This window comes from Chionomys nivalis, chromosome 21, assembly GCF_950005125.1.
Source record: "Chionomys nivalis chromosome 21, mChiNiv1.1, whole genome shotgun sequence".
Classification (NCBI taxonomy): Eukaryota; Metazoa; Chordata; class Mammalia; order Rodentia; family Cricetidae; genus Chionomys; species Chionomys nivalis.
The window spans coordinates 43929838-43952797 of NC_080106.1; the positions used below are offsets into that span (position 1 = coordinate 43929838).

At 41.1% G+C, this 22960-nt stretch overlaps 1 protein-coding gene across 5 annotated transcripts in view; it reads right to left on the bottom strand.

The window, feature by feature from the left end:
* Positions 1-22960, bottom strand: part of Inpp4b (inositol polyphosphate-4-phosphatase type II B) — a 789563-nt gene that overhangs the window by 220335 nt on the left and 546268 nt on the right. For all 5 annotated transcript variants that reach the window (XM_057753361.1, XM_057753359.1, XM_057753358.1 and 2 more), the window contains one exon: positions 5143-5254. In XM_057753361.1, the coding sequence (XP_057609344.1) occupies positions 5143-5254 (112 nt within the window). The remainder of the gene's footprint in view (positions 1-5142; positions 5255-22960) is intronic.

The window sequence follows — 22960 nt, forward strand, 5'->3', positions numbered from 1 at the left end:
CAAAAATAAAATTTACATCCTTAGGAAAGTGAGCCAAGGACCCAAATATTTATATTCCTGTCACATTGGTGAATTTCAGCATACGAACTCCTATATTTTAAGTAAAGAAAACATGAAATAAAAGTATATTGAATAATCTCATTTCTAGGACAAACAGATATTCTTTGTCTCTAACAAAACAGTGCAAATCCTTTCTCATAAAATAAGAGGTGCATTACAAGTAACCTGACGTGCAAAGCTAGTGATTAAGAGTTCATAATATCTGAGACTAAGGATTCCCTGGTTAGAGGAGAAGAAGGAACTGAAGAGGACATGTCCCCAGTGATCAAGCCATAATAGGAGTCAGGGTCTCAAACAGTTCCTTACTTGTCTTCCTATGAAGCTGTAACTGACAGAAGAAACGAAATTCTCCTATCCCCAGTGGGCTGATGAGTAAATTTCCTTCTTCTACTAAAGAGGAGAATTTTCACAGCAAGCACGTCAGATATTAATAGTTAATATAAACAAAATAAAATAAACAGAAGGCCTAGAATGTTCTTTCATTGTGAGACCCTTAGGGAAACTGTAATCTATCTGTAGGTCCTGCTAGGCTCTTCAGGGAAGAGTCCACAGTCTCAGATACCCATCCCCAAGGGGGTGACCTAAAATTCCTTGGGCTATTTCCTGTCTGTTCTCATATGTATCTTCTTACCCTCATTTCTGCCCCTTATTCCTTTTCCCAGGGATGGTCTCTCCTAGAAGCTCAGACATGGAACCCTCATGAAAAAGGAGTATGCATATTCCTGGAACAGTTTTGAAGAGGAAGACAGACAACGTACGTCTTTATTAATGACTCTGAAATCTGTCTACTACATGTGCCTTGACTGCGACATTCAGTTACACTATGCAATAAGCTTGTTAATATGGTTTTGCCATTTCTGTATTGAGTTCCACCTATACAGAGAAGTTACTACGAATTTTATTTCTTTAAATGCTTCTTTTGACCAGCTACACGTCACTTGTGGTCATCTTCCTTTCTCATAGCAAGGCAGGGAAGGTACTCCTGATATCACCGGAGAAAGTTGCAGTGAGACTTGTGTCTACTTAAGGCTCATTTCTCCTGTTTCCAATACGTCCTCATCTCATCTCCGTCTACACAAAACTGCTAAATGACCGTTTAGGAACACAGCGATCATCATCTCAGCATGGAGTGCCTAGTGGCTGAAGTCAGATCTCACTGCCTCAGACTGGGGTGGAGACACTTTCCTAGTTTGTGTGTGACAGCTGTTCTTGAGATCATTAGATACAGCTTTGAGATATCATCTTTTGAAGAAGAGCATTGACAACAGAATGCAGCGTAGTGATCTATCTGGAACCTTTTACACAAAATCCTGAATTCACAGAGATCAGCCTGCTGTTCTGAGATACTATTATTCTTTGTGGAGGCAGCGCTGGCTCTTTGTAGTCAAAGACCACTTTATGCTTGATTCCTCATAGAAGATCCTCATCTGTGCAGACGACACACAGAAATGGGATCTTCCCACTCCACATCGCCCATCCAAACTGCAAATCAGACGGTATCATATCAACTCAATAGCACTGTAACTTTGAACAACTATTCTGTTCGCTGGAGAGTAAGATGCATGACAAAAAAATCAGACAACACCCCACACAACTGATTAAATCAACTAATATTGCTCACCGGATATCAAGTTATCAGATTGGTTAGCATACTGATTTTAGGTTTATATACTCTAGAACTGTAACAAAATAAGAGCCTGTTTTTGAAGTCACTTAGACCATGCATTTGGTTATGGAATTCTAAACTAGCTATTGCAAGAGACAGCCTTTAGTAGGTTTCAATCTGCATGACACACATGCCACTTCTTGACCTAACTGTAGAAGTTCACTTTCCTCCTCCCAATCCATGGAATTTTATTATCTGATTGCTTTCTCCTCTCTCTCTCTCTCTCTCTCTCTCTCTCTCTCTCTCTCTCTCTCTCTCTCTCGCAAACATGTGTGTACAAACATCCATGTGCACACTGTGAAAGCTGTCAAAACTTTGAGTGTTTCCCTCAATCACTCTCCATTTCTCCATTTTAGTGTCTCGAGAGGCTGTCTCTCACTGAACAGGAAGCTCGCCATTTTGGCCAAGATGACTGGCCAGCAAGCTGTCAGGATCAATCTGTCTATACCCTAGGCCCACAGAGCTGGAGTTCCAGGTAGTCACGGCCAAGCTCAACTTGTTAATGGGTGCTGGGTCTCAAATGCTTGTTTGGCTAGTGCTGTTATCAACTGAGCCATCTCCCCAACCATTCGAAACCATGTGGATTCTAAAGATGTTGACTGTTTCAGTGGATAAACTTCTTTATCAGTCGTCAGCCATGGACATCTCATAGCTCTAGTGACAGACACTGGCCACACTTCATGACAATTTTGAGTGCAAAGATCTACAGAGAGATTTATCCTTCTGCTATTCTGAAAAGATGTCATAAAGCACCGAACTAAAACTTATTTTCATGATATTCATATGATTATTGTATATATGAGAATTTAATATATATTTACCACTTAATCATAAATTTTCTTAGGAATTGCAGAGGAGTATAAATCATTTTATAAAGAGAAAACTGCAAAAAGTTAAGATTTGTTGAAAGTCCAAATGAGACAAAGTTTATGCCAACGATGTTTGGCATGTTTACCTGTCTTGTTCACTTCTGACACTCACAGTATGATCTGAGACTGTCAATGTCTACCAAAGAAAAGTTTCATGTGATGAATCCACATTGCTAGCCCATTAAAATTTGTGTGCTACTTTGCTGGGGTACCTCCCAGGTAGCAAGTTCTACGTTTCTGAAAAGACCATCCCTCAGGCTTTTACACAGCGTTGTCATAATGGACTACAGTGCAGGGCAGGTGAACTGTGAGAATACAGAGGGGCTCAAGGCAGACTCAGCATCCCTCCATTTGCAGCATCATCACAGCAGCGAACTGGAATCTGGGGTGGGTAAGCTGTTGGGATACAGCAGATGTGTCCTGGGTCGCCCTGATCCCTCAGGTCACACAGTTTTGTTCAGGAAACAGCCTGGTGTCAAGCAGCAGGGGAGTTGAGAAAACAGTCAGTACGGAGAGCTCCAGAGAAAGCAGAATCAGCAGCTAATCTCTGAAGTGGGAGCTGATGACACAGCAGCTGGGGGCCTGATGTGTTGCTCCAGGTTTAGGCAGGCCTGTCTGCATACTTCAGCACCTAGTGCCCAGTTTAGAATTCAAATCGTCTCTGTCCAACTTAATGTGAGAACGTGTGTAATGGCGGCAAAGATGGGCGTTATGTGGCATGCTCTAGGGAACACAGTTGGAGTGGAAGGACCAAGGCCCAGGCCAGAAATTTCACATGCACAAACTGCAGATCTGCTGCAGAAATCATCATGGCCCAACTGTCATAGGAGCCTTGGGATATGTCACAGTGTGTGATAACATTCCTGGAAGATGCAAGAGGAGAATGAGGTTTGAGGAAGAAGAAATATCAGCTCGTTCAGGAAAAAAAAAAAAAAAAGAGAAACATTTTTTTTTAAAGACAGTCTTAGATACTGTTGTTTTAAAAAGAAATATGTTTTGTAAATGTTAAGTAAATATAATCACCCAAGTAGATATTTCCCAAGGCTCAAATGTCAAGCATATTCCATGCTGGCTAATCTTGGTTGTCACCTTGACTACAAACGGAACCAACGGAACACAAGCTGCTGGGCACTCCTGTGACAGTGTTTCTCAGGAAGATTATCTGAAGCAGGAAAATCCATCCTGAATGTTGGCTGTACCTCCTGGTGGCAGCCCAGAGAAAGGGACACTGAAGAAGAAGCATGGCTTTTTGCCTGCCAGTCTTTACTCTTGTTGGCAATTTAATCCGTCCTGTTGCTGTGGCATTTTTTTCCCTCATGTTAGAACCAACTTCTTTGGCATGCCAACACGAATGAAGACCAAGAGGTCTCCAGGAATCCTTCAGGCCTCTGGCACCAGGTCAGGACCACAGAGGCATCCAGCCTCACGGACTGAACAACTACTGATTCCTCCACCTCTCCAGTGTAAGGCAGCCATTGTTGGCCTACCTGGACCATGCCCTTCTTATAACACACATACATACACACATACACACACACACACACACACATACACACTCATTCTACCAGTGTCAGCTCTGTTCTTTACAGACCCTGACTAATTCCAAGTTAAGGAGCAACAAACTAGGAAAAAAGTCACAAGTCACAACAGGCTTTATGCTTTAAAATGTTCATTTAAGACAAAGTATAAGTCATAGTAAAATTATTGTAATTAAAATTATAACATAAAATAAACATAACATATATGAAACATAACATGAAATAGTAAATGTCCTATAAAACTCCTGGAAGTCTTTTTAAAGCCTGAACTGTACACCTCAATTGCTTTAATACAATAAAAATTACATTTGTAAGAAAAATATTTAGGCTGATATTTATATTGTCTGTTGATATTACTGTTGTTCTAGAAAAGGGAGAAGAAAGAGAAAGGCCTGTACAGACATTCCTTGGGCTTGAGCTTCAAAAATACTGTTTTACTTTATTTATTACATTGCTAGCATTGTCATCTGGAGGATGACATACATCTGTTTTTTTCTGCTCTCTCTCTCTTTTTCTCTCTTTCTCTCCCTCTCCCTCTATCTCCCCTCCGTGCAATTTTATAAAATACAAAGTTCTTGTTCAATATGCTCTCCTTCATATAAAATTCAAATTAGGAGTGCGCCTCTTTCCAAATACGTCTTTGGGAATAAAGAGCAGGCTACACTTGGCTGTCACCTTCCCAGAATCCTCCCTGTGCCTCCTGCAGGGTAATCATGGCAAAATGCAACAATGATCTCCACTTTTGTTCCCACTGAGAAGAGATGATATCAACATGGGGGCTGGCACGGAAGAGAAAGGTGTTCTGAATGGCACAGCTCTGCGCAGCTCCGGGTAAATGGCACTCTGCTTCAGAGGAAATGCGCATATCCTGCTTCGACTCCAGAGATGATTTCTCATTTAGCTTTTGAATAATGAGATTTCAAAGCCCACAGGGTGTTGGCAACACAGGCTTCCGGCCAAGCTTATCATTTCTAATTTAATCTGCACAGCAAGCTGCCTGCAATCCTACCTTTTGTCCCTGCACATCTGTTGTGATGTGGTCGGTATCCCCATCCTCAATCTCCCCCATCTTCACGAGGCTGACTTCTATGGTGCCAACTGCTTTGCCACCATCTGAGGTTCTGCAAGAGAAAAATCAATGAAACACTAAGGTAAGTAAGTATCTTCTCTCTTATAAGAAATCCAGAAAGCAATAGCTTCTTAAAACAGGGGATTGGTACAATTTAAACAGATCCGGTCCATGCACATCAAATCACATTGCTAGCATTGTGTCATTTTCATGAATTCATGAGGTAGGACTACAAACTGCAATGTGAAGATGAACCCCCCCCCCCAAAAGGCTCTAAATGGTATCCCAGAGGAAAGAGTGTGATGCAAGAGATCAACACTCTACACCATATTATAAACCTTGAGCTATAATTGTGAATCTCTACAGCAGCCCAAGCTCTTGCCCCTCCATCTCAACCACTCGACACAAATTCATGTTTATTACAGAAGTACTGCGGAGTAAAACAGAAGAACTGTCTATGCATACTGGTATAGATGGCAACTGCTTTCAAAATTTGACTGTGTTCCTAATTTTTAACATTTTCTTTTCAAGAGAGAAAGCAAAGAAAATTGTGTCCCAGCAAACCCAAATGAGGTTGCATAAAGCAGAGTCAACGAATTTGTATAGTAGAGCATCCTAGACAAAAGTAGGGATCTAAAGTAGAAATGACTCATCAAGAACAAAGGGACAACTGAGGCGTCCAACATCTTTATGGTTATGAGTCACTGAAAGGCTCATCTATGTTTAGTGACGATACTGATTTTATTAGTAAGATCTTCACCAGCATATAATAATAAGGCAAGCTAAAGATAAAATTAACAAACCATGAAGTTTGAGGATTATCTAGGTTTTTTTTTCCCTAAACAGGAAAATATGAAGAATAAATTGTTCCATTACACCATGGAAACTCCACCACTGTGATACTAAGTTTCCCTTTAGTCTCGTGAAAGCCAAAGATCTGCAATTCCAGAGGTCTGATGTGTTATGACTTCCATCTAAGCCCTGCTGGCTCAGTGTTTCAGGTTAGACACTAATGTTCTTTGCTAATGTTCTGTTCTGATATCTAACTTTATTCTGGGTATTGCTGTTGTATATAATTTAATAAGCACATTCTGAATACCCCTGTGTTGTTGTAAGAAGTGTCAGAAAAAGAAACAAGAATATCAATGTAGTTCATCAAAATGCTAGTTAAAGAATGAGTAAGTGGAAATGATGCTCAGTTGCGCTACTAGAGCTTGGTGATTTCCCTTCTAATAAAGCAAGATGTAGAAATTAAAATGCACCAAAAGAAACTGAATAAGACAAGTCTGGTGATATTTGTACAACTAACCTCATGTTACAATAAAATAAATAGTATTCACCTAGAAAGAAGTGTGATTTATTGTTAAATAATATGCCATATTTCTTACTAAGATAAGAAATAAATGCTTCGTATAAAACCAATAAATTAAAGTATCAACTACAGTTTTGAAATCAAAACAGAAGAACACATCAGATATGTGTGTGTGTGTGTGTTTGTGTGTGTGCATGCATGTGTGTGTGCACGCACATATGCACGCATGCATGTGTATTGTGGTCTGTGATAGTGTAGAAAACTTATATTAGTGCCAATTCTGAAAAAGTTTTAAATAATTCATTTTATCATTTTCTGCTTAAATATGTCCAACAAGGTGTTACAAGTCATCAGTGGCCTATCTCTGAACAACTCTCCAATACCTGTAGTTAAAGGTTTAATCCGGACCTTTATTGGTAGTATGACTCACTATTTCCCCTGAAACTGATTACCCACTGATTCATTTCCCCCTGAATTTGATTACCCACTAATGATTGATTTTCTGTTATGGGAGGTCCTTCTGTCTATGTGTTGCTTTTATTGGTTAATGAATAAAGAAACTGTCTTGACCTGATAGGGCAGAGTAGAGCTAGGTGGGGAAAACTAAACTGAATGCTGGGAGGAAGAAGGTGGAGTAGAGAGAAGCCACAGAGCCACGGCCAGAGACAGACACAAGCCACCAGCTGGAGCCTTGCTGATAGGCCACAAGCCTCGCGGTAATATATAAAATAATAGAAATGGGTTAACGAAAGATATACGAGCTAACTGGCAATACGATTAAGTGGTTGGCCAAGCAGTTGTTGAAATAGTTTAATTTCTGTGTGATTATTTCAGGTGTCTGAGTGGCCAGGAAACGAACAAGCAACCCCCTATAACAATTTCCCCCTGAAATTGATTACCACCACAGATATCTTTTAATTCCCTGAGAAGTGTTTGAACATTTTTGCTTGAGCAGAGTAAGCTTGTCTAATTTTAGGAAATGTGGTGCTTTGTGTGTAACACCCTGGATTTCTCTCTCCACTAACACACACATTCCAGCTGAAGACTGGAACACCTGGTAAAAGGTTTGTTCTCTTGTAGATCTGAGTAATAAGAGGATCTATTCCCCAAAGTGTGCATCAGAAGAGTACCTGAGGGCTGGGTTTGCAAGTCATGGACGGTTTTGTTTCTCACATTTGTGACTTAGTCCTTCTTTTCCAGACTGGATTTTGAGAGATGATGAAGGTAAGGTGTCCAGCCACTGTCTTACAAAGGTCTCTACTACTCCACTTGGACCTGGTGAGAGCACAGCAGGAGGCATGGATAGAATCTCCACGGCCAGCACATTTAAGGCAATTCTCTCCAGAAATGCTGCTGTAGTGGATAGAAAGACTAGGACACAGGCCAAAGATCTATCTTAGCATCTTTATTTCAGGAGTTTTGTGTGAATGCTCGCAGTACCTATAGGAGCTTAGTGCTGCTGTGAAATTTAAAATCCTAATGGTGGAGAACGGATGAATCCCTGTTGCATTACAAGAGAGCTATCTGGGAATGCTAAGCAAGAATAGGCAACGCACAAGGGTGTGTGTGTGTGTGTGTGTGTGTGTGTGTTTCCTTCACTGATCTTTTGTTCCCTTTTAAAGTATCCGACTGCTTACTCAATGACTTGGCTGTCATTTGTGTTTCCTACTTTCTCCCCAGTATCAGTGGTTCTCAACCTTCTAAGGGGCAACACTTTAATACAGTTGCTCACGTTGTGGTGACCCCCAATGCATACAATTATTTTTATTGCTACTTTGTAACTGTGATTTTGCTACTGTTATGAATCATAATGTAAATATCTATGTTTCTTATGGCTAGGTGACCGTTATGAAAGGGTCGTTAGATGCTCCCAAAGAATTCACAACCCACAGATTGAGAACCACTGCCCTATAGACTTCTTAGATACGGAGTGGAATATAAGGAAGGCTCTTGCTAAAACTACCGACATTAGAATCCTAGTTTTAACCCCCCCCCCATCACTTTACACAGGCAGCACTTTGAAGTTCTTAGAAGTGCACTCCCCCATTTGAGATCTGTGACTCACAGAGCTGGATCAGGTTATTTACTAAAGAACTGAATCCATGATACCCAAACCTGTTTCATCCTTTATTGAACGAAAGTACAATGTACATTTTGGGGTCTTAGTTGTTCTGCAACACGTTTGCACCCAGAATACAGCCATCAGCATGCTTCTAAGTTGGCAGAGCCACAGTTCATGAACCCAAAGGTTGTTTCAAAACAACATGTCTAGAGATAGACGTTTCATTTTGTTTTTCAGATTCAGGACTAAACCCAAAATTTCCTTTATTCTTTGTGCCATTCCACAATGCATCCCAAATGCATTATAGATAGTGTGGCCAGTACAGCAGCATCCATCCTCAGACAGCAGCTAACTATGCTGTCGATTTGGTTCTCATCACTTGGTTTTTCTAAGCAATAGTAGCTTCCCCAAACTCAGCATGAAAATCCTACTAGATGCTAACTTTTGAAAATGTATCATTATCTCTTCAAATATATATCGAAGAGCGTTTTGGACTAGGAACCAAGAGACCCCAGTTCTACTCCCAGCTCAGCTACGCATTAGCTCCTTTTGAGTTAAGGCATACCACTCTTCTGGGTTCAGCTTAATTCACTGGAAAATAGAGTTCAAAGTGCTAATGAAAAAGAAAGCCCTCTAAGCTCCGTGCTCTGCTCACTTCTGGTCCCCTCTACACATGCAGGTGAGCAGCCAACATGTTGACACAGATGTGAGAAAAGCGCCAGGCACGATCCAGCCTCTCCCTTATACCTCATCCGCCGACCATCTACATTTACCACCAAACAAGCCAAATACCTGCCAAACTCGGGGAGTAACTAACAACAAACTTTACTGAAACAAATGCAAAGGTAATCCCAGTACATCCTAGTAATTCATGTGGCCATGCAATCAGGCTGGAGTATTAAACACCCATGCGCATGGAGAGAGACCAAGTGCTTTTATGTGCACAATGACAGCTCATTACCACCTGGGAAAGCACAGGAGAAGAAAAAGAGGGATAAGCTACGCCCCCTACAGCATTTCCATCAGAACACCAAGTTTCCTTTCCATCGTCAAAGGGACTTAAATATTTAATTGTGACAAGGTGTGGAAGGAAAAGAACGAGGGGATTTCATACAAATGTACACGCCCTTCCATTTTAGACGACCTTCTCATCTAGGCTTTCAGAGATATGGAGTACAATAGTGATGGGGGTCTCAAAAGTCTGACTTTAAAATACAGCCCCTAATGCTTCCTAATGAAATATTCAGTCTCACGGGCTGAAATACTGAAATATACACATATTATTCAAAGATAGAAAGAAATGTAAAACAGTCTTTTAATAACACATATTCTCTAAGTTTTTTCTTCCTACCTATTTTGCCATCCTTTAACAGATCAAAAAGAAAAGGAAGAGAAAAGTGCTTTCTGAAGATGTTAAACATCAAAATGTAAACAACGCCTCTCCTCCAGAAATGTCACTGCAATGCAAACCAAGCAATGTCTCTGTAAACATCCAGGGGAAAGCCATCATTAGCACTGTCAGGCTTTGTGAATATCAAGCAGTTCTGGTGTCATACACAGGGATTTGCAGCCGTGAGATATGCTATGCATCTAAGCCATCTAGACAAGTAGCTAGGAAATGAAAATCTCATCCGGACAAGAAAATAAACAAAGGCCATATGTAGCAGACACGGCGAGTCTTTCCGGCGCATATAATTATACTGTTAGATTAAGCCAGGGAGCATGGAAGTGAGAAGTCCATGTAAGTACGGATAACTGGCGACATCTATATTCTGTATGACATTCCTGAATATTCAAAGCCACAGAAGTCTTCCATGCAAGTATTTAAACAATGGGTCTCAATCTTATAGCCTACACACTATTATGTCACCCTTGGGATTTGAATCCTTCCTCTTTATAAATTCACCCCGAGAAATACTATGGGATTCGACCTCTCGTCTATGAAACTCTAACACAATCCAACATATCCGGCTGGGCCCCAATTTCCCAACCTATAGTTTCTAATACCCTTTCTCTTGACCTTATTAGCTTATATTCTATGAATTTTAAACCAAGCCCTCATGTATTAAATCCAAAGTCTCTCATATAAGGAGAATTCATTTCTAAAACCCAAGCCCCAAATATCTTATTTCTACTTTTGCTCCACTCCAATCTGTCACCAGTGTTTTCTTCCTCCTCTTGTCTCTGGCAGGTTCCCCAGAGAACATGGCAAGCAGTTTCATCTCTTACCTCTAGTTCTACCTCAAGACCCTTCCTCTCACATCCCATCCGCACCAGGTCCTTCCTCTCACATCCCATCCGCACCAGGTCCTTCCTCTCACATCCCATCCACACCAGGTCCTTCCTCTCACATCCCATCCACACCAGGTCCTTCCTCTCACATCCCATCCACACCAGGTCCTTCCTCTCACATCCCATCCGCACCAGGTCCTTCCTCTCACATCCCATCCACACCAGGTCCTTCCTCTCACATCCCATCCGCACCAGGTCCTTCCTCTCACATCCCATCCGCACCAGGTCCTTCCTCTCACATCCCATCCGCACCAGGTCCTTCCTCTCACATCCCATCTGCACCAGGTCCTTCCTCTCACATCCCATCTGCACCAGGTCCTTCCTCTCACATCCCATCTGCACCAGGTCCTTCCTCTCACATCCCATCTGCACCAGGTCTTTCCTCTCACATCCCATCCGCACCAGGTCCTTCCTCTCACATCCCATCCACACCAGGTCCTTCCTCTCACATCCCATCTGCACCAGGTCTTTCCTCTCACATCCCATCCGCACCAGGTCTTTCCTCTCACATCCCATCCACACCAGGTCCTTCCTCTCACATCCCATCCGCACCAGGTCTTTCTTCTCACATCCCATCTGCACCAGGTCCTTCCTCTCACATCCATCCACACCAGGTCCTTCCTCTCACATCCCATCTGCACCAGGTCCTTTGCCCTTACCCTTCTCTTTATTATTTTGTTTTGCTTCTTACATTAAAAGTCCTTATCCATTGTCCAATCTAAACTATAGAGCCTAACCAATGTAGTCTGTCTTTTCAGGCTTTATAACAGGAACTGCCAAAGTTTATGGAAAACTTTGAATTTTGATTCATAATGAGGTATCTCATCACTAAACAAGTGTTTCTTCATTTTAAAGACTCATTTATGTGTATATGTGCACCTAAGTGAAGATATGATATAGATGGGAATAGTGAGTTTGTGTGTATGTGTGCGCACTGCATGTGTGCAGTACTCTCAAAGGCTGGAGGAGGGTGTAGGATCCCCTGAAACTATAGCTATAAGCAGCTACTAGACAACTGACGTGGGTGCTGGGAACCCCGATCCTCTGCAAAAGCAGCATGTTCTCTTAAGAGCTGAGCATCTCTCAGGCCCTTATCTGTTTTTGAGAGAAGGTTTCCTGTATCCCAGGCTTCCCTTGGACTCACTATGTTATCAGGGATGACTGTAAACTTCTACCTCTCCTGCTTCCTCCCCCCAAGTTCCGTGATTACAGAAGTATGCTACAGTGCCTGGTTTAAGGACTACTGGGATCATGCTGGACAAACACGCAGCATTCGGGACACACCCTTTGTCCCAGAATCATTAGAGCATGGTTTAGTGGAAAGCACAGTGACTTTGATTAGCATGGGGTTCCGCGGCTACCACAATGGCCTGCTGTGCAATGAATAACTGTGATTAAGAATGGGCAATTGGTCTCTGGTGAAGATCTTCCTTCTATAGAACGTGAATATTGTAAGCATCCTGATTTATGTTGGCAAAATCAAAAGTTCTTGAGAGTGAGCATAAGTATGCTTTATCATGCAGTTATGAGAACTATTGGCACAGTTGTTATATATTATATATATATATATTATAGAATTATTATTTTATATATTATGTTATATATTATGATAGAATTATTGTTATGAAGCTTGGGCTATCAGAAAAGCACATAATAGAAAATGTGGGCATCTGTGTTTCAGACTCACTGGTTTATGAATTGTTACTAAAAAGCTGCCAATCAGATATGAGAATTCTACTGGCACAAATAAACAAAAGCAAGTTTTACTCTACTCAATTAAAATGCACGATAAATTTCATATGAAAAGCTGTTGGTTTGATGGTAAGTGTGAAGCATAAATGATTTCCTTGAATTCAAGCATATTGATCAATAGGGTGAGGATACAGGTTGACTTATTAGGAATGCCTTTGTGGGAATTTGAAGCAACTGAAAGTACACTGAAGTTAACAGGACGTTATAATTCCCCAGCTGAAGTGCAGTGGGAAGCCATGTGGAGAGCTACTGTATAAACACACATTGAATAAGCTATAAAGTCAGTGCAGAAAGCATGACCACTACAGCGTTTGAGGAATTTAAAAGTAAATAGCACCAGGCATATGAGACGAGAAAGTCAGAATCTCAAATATCAACAAACCAGCAGCTATGAGCTTCCATTTCCCTTCTGATTTTCTGTGACCTAGACTAAACATAGTCCCATTTCCAGAGATTAACTTTAGTGTAGACAAAGTCCAGACCTCTAGAGTTAGCTCAGGATACAGAAGTTAGGACTCCTGATACTCCAAAATCAAGGGTCTTCTCTCTTAACTCTCTCGTGCTGTGGGACCATGTGATCTCTCCATAACCGTGTTGGGGAGCAGCAGTGAAAGTGGATGGAACTGGGGCTCATAAGCTGCTCTAACATTCCCACATCCCTGTAAACTGTGATAGGAGAGCATCTCTGGGTGAAGCTGTGACTTTACTTGTGTGGGACGGTACTCTGTCTTCATCATCTCTCTACTTCTGTCGCGTGGCCCAGAAAGAGGGTGGAATTATACAGAAAAAAAAGGGGGTGAATAATAATGATGGAGAACGAACAAGGGGAAGCTACAGGACACGGAGCAGTGCCAGAGAGGTCATTGAAAAGGAGGAAAGGAAAAGGAGCTCTTAATGCTGTTAGTGGGCTCCCAGTAACAGGCTGTGGGTCTGATGCAAACACGTGTACCAGAGACTCTGAGAAGTGATGTAAGAAGTCGGATCATCAGGAGGATGGCAGATATGAAGGTATATCCAAAGGACACGATGGCTTGGGAAATAGAAGTGAGAATGCAGGGTTTCCACAGACAAGAGGCTAGCACACCAACACTTAGCCATAAACAATTGGAAAACACAGTTTTAAATACCTTTTAGGAGGTGGACAATAAATATGAAGTTTAAGCATAACTCTATCAAAAAATATAGAAGGTAATTATCCCAAAAACCTATTAATGCCAGTGATATACATCGAGGTCTAGATAAGCAGAGCCACCTGGACAAAGGATTGGGCGATAAAGAATTTCTAAAGCCTGCCATCTCTCCTCAAGTTGGTCTATAGATTCGGTGTGATATGAACAAAAATCAAAGGACAAATGTTTGGAGACTTCCTTGAGCTGATTTCTGAAATTCAAGGAAAGGCAAAGAAAATAGGACAGCAAAACAACTTTGAGAAAAAAAAAAAGTGTAAGAGTTGCTGGAACTGACAGCAAGATGCGCTAGAAAGCTACAGAAACTACAGTAAAAAGACAGCGCAGACGCACCAGTGAAAACTACAGACAGAAAAGAAAGGCAACACGCCTAACTGGTTTCTGAAAAGTTGAGCAAGACAGTATAGAGAAAAGGCTTTTGAGCAAATGGTGCTGAGACAATTCGATCTTTATTTGTGATAATTAAAAAAAAAACAAAAAGAAAAAACTCTGTTTGAGCTTTTTAACTTTACTTAAATGATAAAGTAATCCATGAACCTAAACTCATCCTATAAAAATGATGCCAGGGAAATTGTGAACCAGACTTTGGTAAAGAACATGTGACCTAAAATCCATGTCTTATAAAAGGAGAAAGTATAAGGATATGGGAGCTAATTGTGGTAAAGCCTGCACTTGGGAAGTGAAGGCAAGAGAATGGGTAATTCAGTAAGAGCCTGGGCTAAATAGTAAGACTATCTCAAAACATCAAAGCCGGGGAGAGATGGCAGGAAAGAGAGATAGGAGAGAGGGGGAGAATGAAGGAAGGAAGGAAGGTCCTGACTGCAACGTCATCAAAACTGACAATTTTAATTCTGTCAAAGACACTGTTCTAAGAATAAAAAGTCAGGCATGGGGGTGCACTCCTTTAAGCCCAGCACTCAGGAGGAGGTAAGCGGATCTCCATGAGTTCAAGGCCACCCTGAGTCTACAGAGCGAGTTCCAGGACAGCCAGAGCTACACAGAGAAACTAAAGTAATATATATATATTTGGATTTTCGAGACAGGGTTTCTCCGTAGCTTTTGGTTCCTGCCTTGGAACTAGCTCTTGTAGACCAGGCTGGCCTCGAACTCACAGAGATCCGCCTGCCTCTGCCTCCCAAGTGCTGGGATTAAAGGCGTGCGCCACCACCACCCGGCAAAATATATATATATATATATATATATATATATATATATATTTGTCTCGAAAAACCAATGTGAAGATAATGATGATGATGATACAGGTATTTAACTAGGAAATCAATTCTAATGAAAGAGAATTTTAATCTAAAATATACAGAAAGGTCTCAGAACTCTACAACACTGAAACAAGAAAACAAACTAAATCATCAATTTACATAAATCCCAGAACACTTACATTTCAAAAGCAGGGTGTACAGATGGCAAAATCACGTGGAGATGATCTACAGCGGGAGAAGGTTTTGGTGAAAATTAAAACCGCTATAATATGCTGCTTCAACAGCTTAGGCAGCCACGAAGGCTGCACACTGACCGACACCCTCACATAGTGCTGACAAGGACATAGTCCGGCATTTATAGAGCCAAATATGGGCTAAGCTAGAAGTAAAAATCCTAGATATTTATCCTAGAGAAATGAACACTTGGGATCACTTTAAAAAGTATACACGAAAAGAATCTAACAGCCTTATTCGTAATTGCCAGATGATGTAAACACCCCAAATAACATTAATATGAATTATTCAACTAACTGTTGTATATCCACAGCACGAAATATTATTTATCATGAAAAAGAAACTTGATAAACACAAAAACTTGCATGAATTTTGGGTATTAGATTGAATGCAGTTGATCTTTAAGGCTGAGATATTGTTAGATTCCCAATGGCTCAATTTCTACTTAAAAATCAAAACTCTTCTAGAAGGGACAACAGATCGATTGGTGACAGAGGTGGATTTGGGTGGTGATCAGAGCTTACAGCAGCACAGGTGGGGAGTGTCCCCTGATGGTGATCGGCTCAGCCCATACTCTGAGCACGGGTGGGGAGTGTCCCCTGATGGTGATCGGCTCAGCCCATACTCTGATTCCAGTGTTGTTACGCACATTTAGTTGTGTATTATAACTCATAGAAATGTAAAAAAACACTTTTACTGTAGTGGTTTGTGAAGCTGGATAAATGAGAAAGAAGACAACAATCAACAATCTTCTCTGGTAAAAAATTAATAAAGACAAAATAATTTAGTGTGGAAAAAAATTTAAAAATCCCTCATCTTAAAGGGGTTTCTTTTCCCTTTCAACCAAATCTAATATTTAATATTTCCTTTGGATGGCAGACTTAAAGTTTGCATTTTATCTATGTACTATGCTTTTAAAGTAACTAACGACATTAGAAAACTCATATATGAAATGAAAAAAAAATACCGCAAGTCATCAAACCAGATAGGAAATTGCTCATTCAAGGACATACAATAAATTTGCCACACTAATGACCCAGGATCAGGGCATTTGTCAAGTGGTCCTCTTCTGCCAAAGAATTCATTGAGACAGAGAAAAAAGAAACTATTGCGGGCCTTTTGCTTTGTTTGTGATGTTTACTTGGTGGTGGTGTTCACTAGAGGGATCAGGAAAGGTTGGGTGGGAAAGAAGGTTCATGTGTGGGAAGAGACTATTGAAAGAGAAGGATCGCTATCAAGAATAGAATTACAGCCGGGCGGTGGTGGCGCACGCCTTTAATCCCAGCACTTGGGAGGCAGAGGCAGGTGAATCTCTGTGAGTTCGAGACCAGCCTGGTCTACAAGAGCTAGTTCCAGGACAGGCTCCAAAGCCACAGAGAAACCCTGTCTCGAAAAACCAAAAAAAAAAAAAAAAAAGAAAAAAAGAAAAAAAAAAGAATAGAATTACAAAGGGTGAGTACAGAAGCAGTCATTAAAATCGATAAATGTAGACTCATTTGAAGAAAACCAATACGACAGGTGAATGACTTCACAGGTAAAGTGCTTGTCACTGTGCCTGATGACAGAGCTTGTGTCCTAAAGCTCACACCATGGAAGATTAGGTCCTATCCTTAAGTGTTGTCCTCTGAGGTCAACAGCAGTGTTGTGACATGCATGAGTCTACACAGAAACACACACATACACACACACAACTAGAAAATATAAAAATAAAATCTAAAAGAAAAAATAAGGTGTGGCAGAGTTTTTGTTCATTGCAAAGAACTTTTCATGTGAATGGCTTTCAAAAGTTACAATGGCAATCAAAATGCACTTAGATACTAAAAACCATACATGACAGTCTTGGAGAATTGAAGCACTCAGTTATTAAATGTTGATGATAAGACTATTTGACATTCAGATTTGAGGTGCATTGTTTTAATCGAACTTTTTTTATGCTTTTGAGTTTCATGTCAGCTTCTAATAGTAGGAAGGAGTACAAGAGATTTCTCTAAGAATGCCAGAACCAAAAGGTCAGAATTATGGTGTGCGAACATGATTTTAAAGTATAATGTATTTCAAACCTGTACAGGCAGAAATTCAATGCGTTTTAAATTATAGGAGACATGTACTTTGAGACTGAACAGCTCTCATGACCTACATTCTCTTGCTTAATTGCTTCTGGATTTGTTTTAAATTCTTCTGTGACTCACTAATAAAATCTTCCAGCTCTCCAAATGACATTTTCTTTTCTCTTAGAACTTAGCAACATCTCCCACCAATAATACTTTGAAATTCATAAACATTCTATAGAAACATAAAAATCATGCAAAGTTAATAGGAAATTGTCGTTACTTAAGAACACTTGCTATCTGTATGATTAATCACTATTCCAGTCACAGGAATGAAACACAGCAAAGCACAACAAGGCTTATCTTTATGGAAATTCCATTCTAGAAACAAACATGCTATATATCAGATGGTCAGATCCCTGGAGGAAAAGCGGTAAGTATAGAAGGATTGAGAAGTGCCATGTTGGGATTGTTACCTTATAATCAGGGATGGATTAATGTCTCTAAAGTAACATTTGAACAAGCACCAAAAGGAAGAAGAGACTGAGCTGTTCATCTCCCTGGAGGAAACATTACAGAATGCAGAGAGTTCAAAGGTCTTGAAAGTTAACGGTGCTGACATGTTCCAAAAAACGGCAGAGATGCCAGGGCACTAGGGGAAAAGGACTAAGAGATCTCTCCGAGTTTCATGTCCATTTCTGTGACCAAATATCCTGACCAAAAGTAACACTGGGGAGAAGTGACCAATTTGGCTAGCAGCTCCAGGTTATCATTATGGGGAAGTCGCAAACTTGGGAACTTTGGACAGCCATACCGTGTCCATGGTCAAGAACAGAGAGAGGCCGTGTTGTGTGGGCCCATGCCTTTAATTCCAACACTTGGAAGGCAGAGGCAGGTGGATCTCTGTGATTTCTAAGACAGCCAGAGATATACAGAGAAATTCTGTCTTGAGAAATGAAATAAACAGACAGACAGACAGGTAGGTAGGTAGACAGACAGAAAGAACAGAGAGAAATAATATGTACCAAGGCTGCCTGCTCTCTCTGTGTCTGTCTCTCTTCTTTTCACTCTTCTTGCTGGTTAAGTTAGGACCTAGCCTAGGGAATGGTGCTACTCAGGATGAGCTGGGTCTTTCTATATCAGGTCACCAAATCACCTCTACAGACATGCCCACAGGCCAGTTTGATCTAGACAATTCCTCACCAAGCCACCTCCACAGAGACACCCATGGGCCAATCTGATCGAGGTAATTCCTCATTAAGACTTTTCTCAAGTGATTCTATGTCAAATTGAGAATTAAAATAACCAGCACAAGAAGCTCATGTGAGTTTTAATACAACCTAGCTCATTTTCACAGACTTAGTAACTTGAAACGGCACTCGAATTTCAAAGGTTCTCTGGTGGAGAAATCATCAGAGTCCTTTATCAGAGTCTAACCACGTTGAAGTAAAGATGCAGGTTGGTTATAAAATCTTTTTCTCTCACGGAGGCTATAGGGAAGAACATGTTTCCTATGAGCGTTGGGAGAATGTATTCCCTTGTGGCTATGTGATTGACGTTTCCATTTTCTGTCAAGTTGTCAAATGGAGTGATGTTCAGCTCTGTATATCCACTCTCAAGTTGTAGCCGTAAGACTATCCATAGAAGTTCCAATACATTAGTTTGCTTTTTTGGAGCTAACAGTAGGCTTGCCATGCCCAGTTAGGTAAGAAAGTATCTTATATGGTGCCCTGGCCACTAATGCATGAAGTACATGAGTGGCTACCCCACTAGCAGAGGATGAGAACTGAACTGATGGACAAAGTGGTCCTCCTATCATTTTCCCAGGTTAAACCCACACTGAAGGGGAAGGTGTGCAGAGTATCACCCTGGTGACTGGAACCTTTGGACTCTCCTAGCACCCTGGCTCACACTAGCAAAGGTTTATAAAAGAGGTTAGACTCTAGAATTTCACAGACCACTGTAGGAACTTTTATTTTCCTTCTACGAGAATAATCAACAGAGCATTTTGAACTGAGGTAAATTTTGAGTGGTAAGCGCAGAGACAAAGGGTAGCTGGGAAAGTAGCGCCCCGCAAAGACAACTGGGAAAGATAGAGCGAGAGCTGAGGTAGATCAGAGGCTAGTTTAATTTGAAGACATGGCTTATAAGATATCTGATTAGTAGGATGGAGAAAGAGAGAGGGAGTGAGGGAAGGAGGGAGGGAAGGAGGGAAGGAGGGAAGGAGGGAGAGAGGGAGGGATGGAGGAAGGAAGGAAGGAAGGAAGGAAGGAAGGAAGGAAGGAAGGAAGGAAGGAAGGAAGGGATTAGAATGTTGAAGAAGACAGACTGTCTTTAGTTGGGGAAGTTGTGACAAGATTTGGGGAGAAAGGAAGAGAGTATACAGGAAGCGGGAATTCAATTTCAAATAGTTTAGACACCTATTTTGGACTTCACTTATCGGTAAGTGGTTAGATGATTGACTGTTGATGGGAAGTGTAAGTCTGGAAGACAAATTGATCATTACAGTGTGGACAATGGTTAGATTCTTCTTTGCATCAAAATAGAAACCAGGTAAGTCACATGAGAAAGAGGAAAGAAAAGATATGAGATTTTATTGACAGCAATATCAGAATGTAGACCTAGGAGCTGGAGAAATATCTCAGTAACTGCATGCATGAATATATATTCCAACACAAACAAGGGATAATTGAGGTTATTAAAAGCTTTGGTGCTATCAAAAAAAATCTGAAGAATGACTATAAGAGAATTCCTCTACTAAACTGCAGTGTAAGAATTATCAATACTTAGAAGTCAGACCAACGAAGACAAATAGTAGGAACAGAGATGAAAAAGTCATTGGTGGTAGAAAGTGGAAAAAAGCCTGGTGTTTCAGATAGCAAGTGAAGAAGGTGTTTTAAGGAATAGGCAACTGATCTACTATGTAGATAGATTTTAGTGAGAGATATAAGGGAAATTATGCACAGGATTTAGCAACATGAGACCACTGTGGGTTATGCTACATCTTGTTTGGGTAAAGAATCAGGGAGGAAAGCCCAGGGAGGTGTTTTTTAAAACTGATCTAAGCAAGGGAAATGGTTCTGCTGCAAAGGCTGCAGGGAACTGGAGCACGAGAGAGAGAGGCTCGTGGAAGGATGAACGGAGAGTTTTCACACTGATAGACAACTGGCAGGTACTGGTTATTATGGATCAGTGACAGCAGATACTCCCTGGAGCACTACCTAAAACATTGTTAATCTTAACAGGAGGGCAAGAACAATTCCTAGTGTCTGGAAAATATGCTGTGGGAAACTGTCAGATTCTCCCAGTGAAACAGAGACCAGATAAATCAGCTGAGAAAGAGGAAGAGGTGAGAACGTTCAAGATTTGAGGAATGGTGTGGTGTAAAGCGGTGACCCAGACAGACAATGAGACTGTGAAGGAATCACGGGGTGGACAGTAGTGCTGTGCTTTCATAGAAGATATCCAAGAAATTAGGGTGCAGGCTCCCAAATGCAGCCCGTGAACAAGGAAGTCAGCTGTCTCTGTCTACTCAGTTGCAGAAATGCAGTTACGAGGTAGCTGAGCTAGACATTGGTTTCAGTTGCAGAAATGCAGTTACGAGGTAGCTGAGCTAGACATTGGTTTCAGTTGCAGAAATGCAGTTACGAGGTAGCTGAGCTAGACATTGGTTTCAGTTGCAGAAATGCAGTTACGAGGTAGCTGAGCTAGACATTGGTTTCAGGTAGATTTATTTTTATCAAAAAGAGTAAGTTACAGTTTTAATTAAATGGTTAATTACATTATATTCTGCTCAATAGGAAAGGGCATACTTGGGAGTAGAGGGTATATGGTTTCTAGAGGATGGACCAGGAAACCTTAGTTGGGCAAAAGGCAGGGGCTGGGAAGGACAAGGATAGGCAGCAGCAATAGTGACTAGGGGTCACAGAGAGACTACTTGGAGACTTTTAGAAAGATCTAAAACAGTATGCTCACAGTGTAGACACTGGAGGGAGGGGTTAATGCCATCTGTCAGATAGCTAGAAAGTAACCTTAAGACAGAATGAGTTAGAGAAGAGGGGTAGAAAAGCCCTAAGAGTCCAGCGACTTATGAAGGCCACTGACATCAGGGGAAGTCCTGCTGAAACGCTACTGTGTCAAGAGTTAGGAGTCCCACAAGGTGGAAGTGGGAGATGAAGTTCACTATCCACATGAGAGAGCCTCGGATGGGTGGAAGTTGAGAGCCTCAATTTCAGAAGAGTCGGGTATTATTCAAAGAATGAGAAGCTAAAGGCAAATCTGGCTGGGGAGAGCTGGCAAGCGTGCGAGAGTGGACCTCAGACATCAGAATTAGTTGGTAAGCTGCAGCTAGCAAGGGCAGAGTTGAACACAAAAGAGAAAGAATGATACAAGTCCTTGAAGATGAAGCCAAGGGGCATCTGGAAATGCCACATAGTGAGTAAAAACTGTAGTGAAAACACAGACATTGAGTTTAGTCCAAGTGTGCTAGGGTAGGCAGTCTTCGTAATGGAAGGATAGGAAAGGGGCCTTGTTAAGGACCTGTCCTCTGCCTCTGACTTACTCTGCCATATTGTCTGAACTCTTCAGTGCTAAATCATCTGGTAGATATTCTAGAAGACAAGTGTGGCTGATTTCACAGCCGAAATGGATTAAATGGAGCCATACAGATTTAGAAGAAGTAGGATAAGTATTTTATCTGCAGCAAAAAAGGGTATCAGCAAAAATAAATCAAGAGCAAAATTAAATAAACTGTCTTCTACCAGTTTTCTACAGAGTACTCTAGAAGGATGTCTACTCTTTCCACTGCTTCTCCCCTCAAGCTGTCATTTCAGACCTCTGACCACAGCAAGCTGCATCTGTTAGTAACTGAAAGCCCCTTGCACACCTCTAAGGACACATGTAAGAAAATTAATTTGGCTTTTATCTAGACTGAAATTCAAACAGGAAGAAGAGGTAGATGATCCAAAACCATGGTATTAAAATTTGTAATCCAAAAGAGGTTATTAAGATCTTCTAAAAATGTTAGGGTAATAAAAGAAATGTGTTCCAAATAAAAAGATTCACTTGTTTTAACTAACACTGGGTTTAGCATATATTCTGTTATTACCAGATAAGCTCTTAAGTCCTATGAATAGCAGTGCTGACTACAATGAGTGAAACCTATGGTTCATGCTCACCTTCAGCCTCCCCTGGTTCATCTTGTGGAAACTGAGTCATCACAAGTACTAATGGTTACCTAAGAATGCTAGGGTCAGAAGATTGTCTTGAATTTATGTTAAATGCATTAGTGAAAGCCAAAAGAAAACAGTATTATTTCGATTTTGCAGTGTTCATGGGAAACAGCAGTAGTTTGGTTTAGTTCATGGCAGCCTGCTCTTAAGCGCTGAGGAATTCTCCTCCTGTTATACTAATTGGTCTTTCCTCAGAGCAAATCACATCTGGGATGAATTCATCTCTGCACTTTATTTCCTTCCCTGGGTTTCTTCTCCCAGACTGCACTGTCTATACAGCAGCAGGAGCTCCCCTGTGCGTCCCTCTGTGCTGGCTTATGGTGTTCTTTATGTGTAGAGAATGTTTCCTTATAAGCATCGTCATCTTCTCCCACTAGAGTACACGCATTATCTACAATGTTCTGGTACATGGTGTGCTTCCAA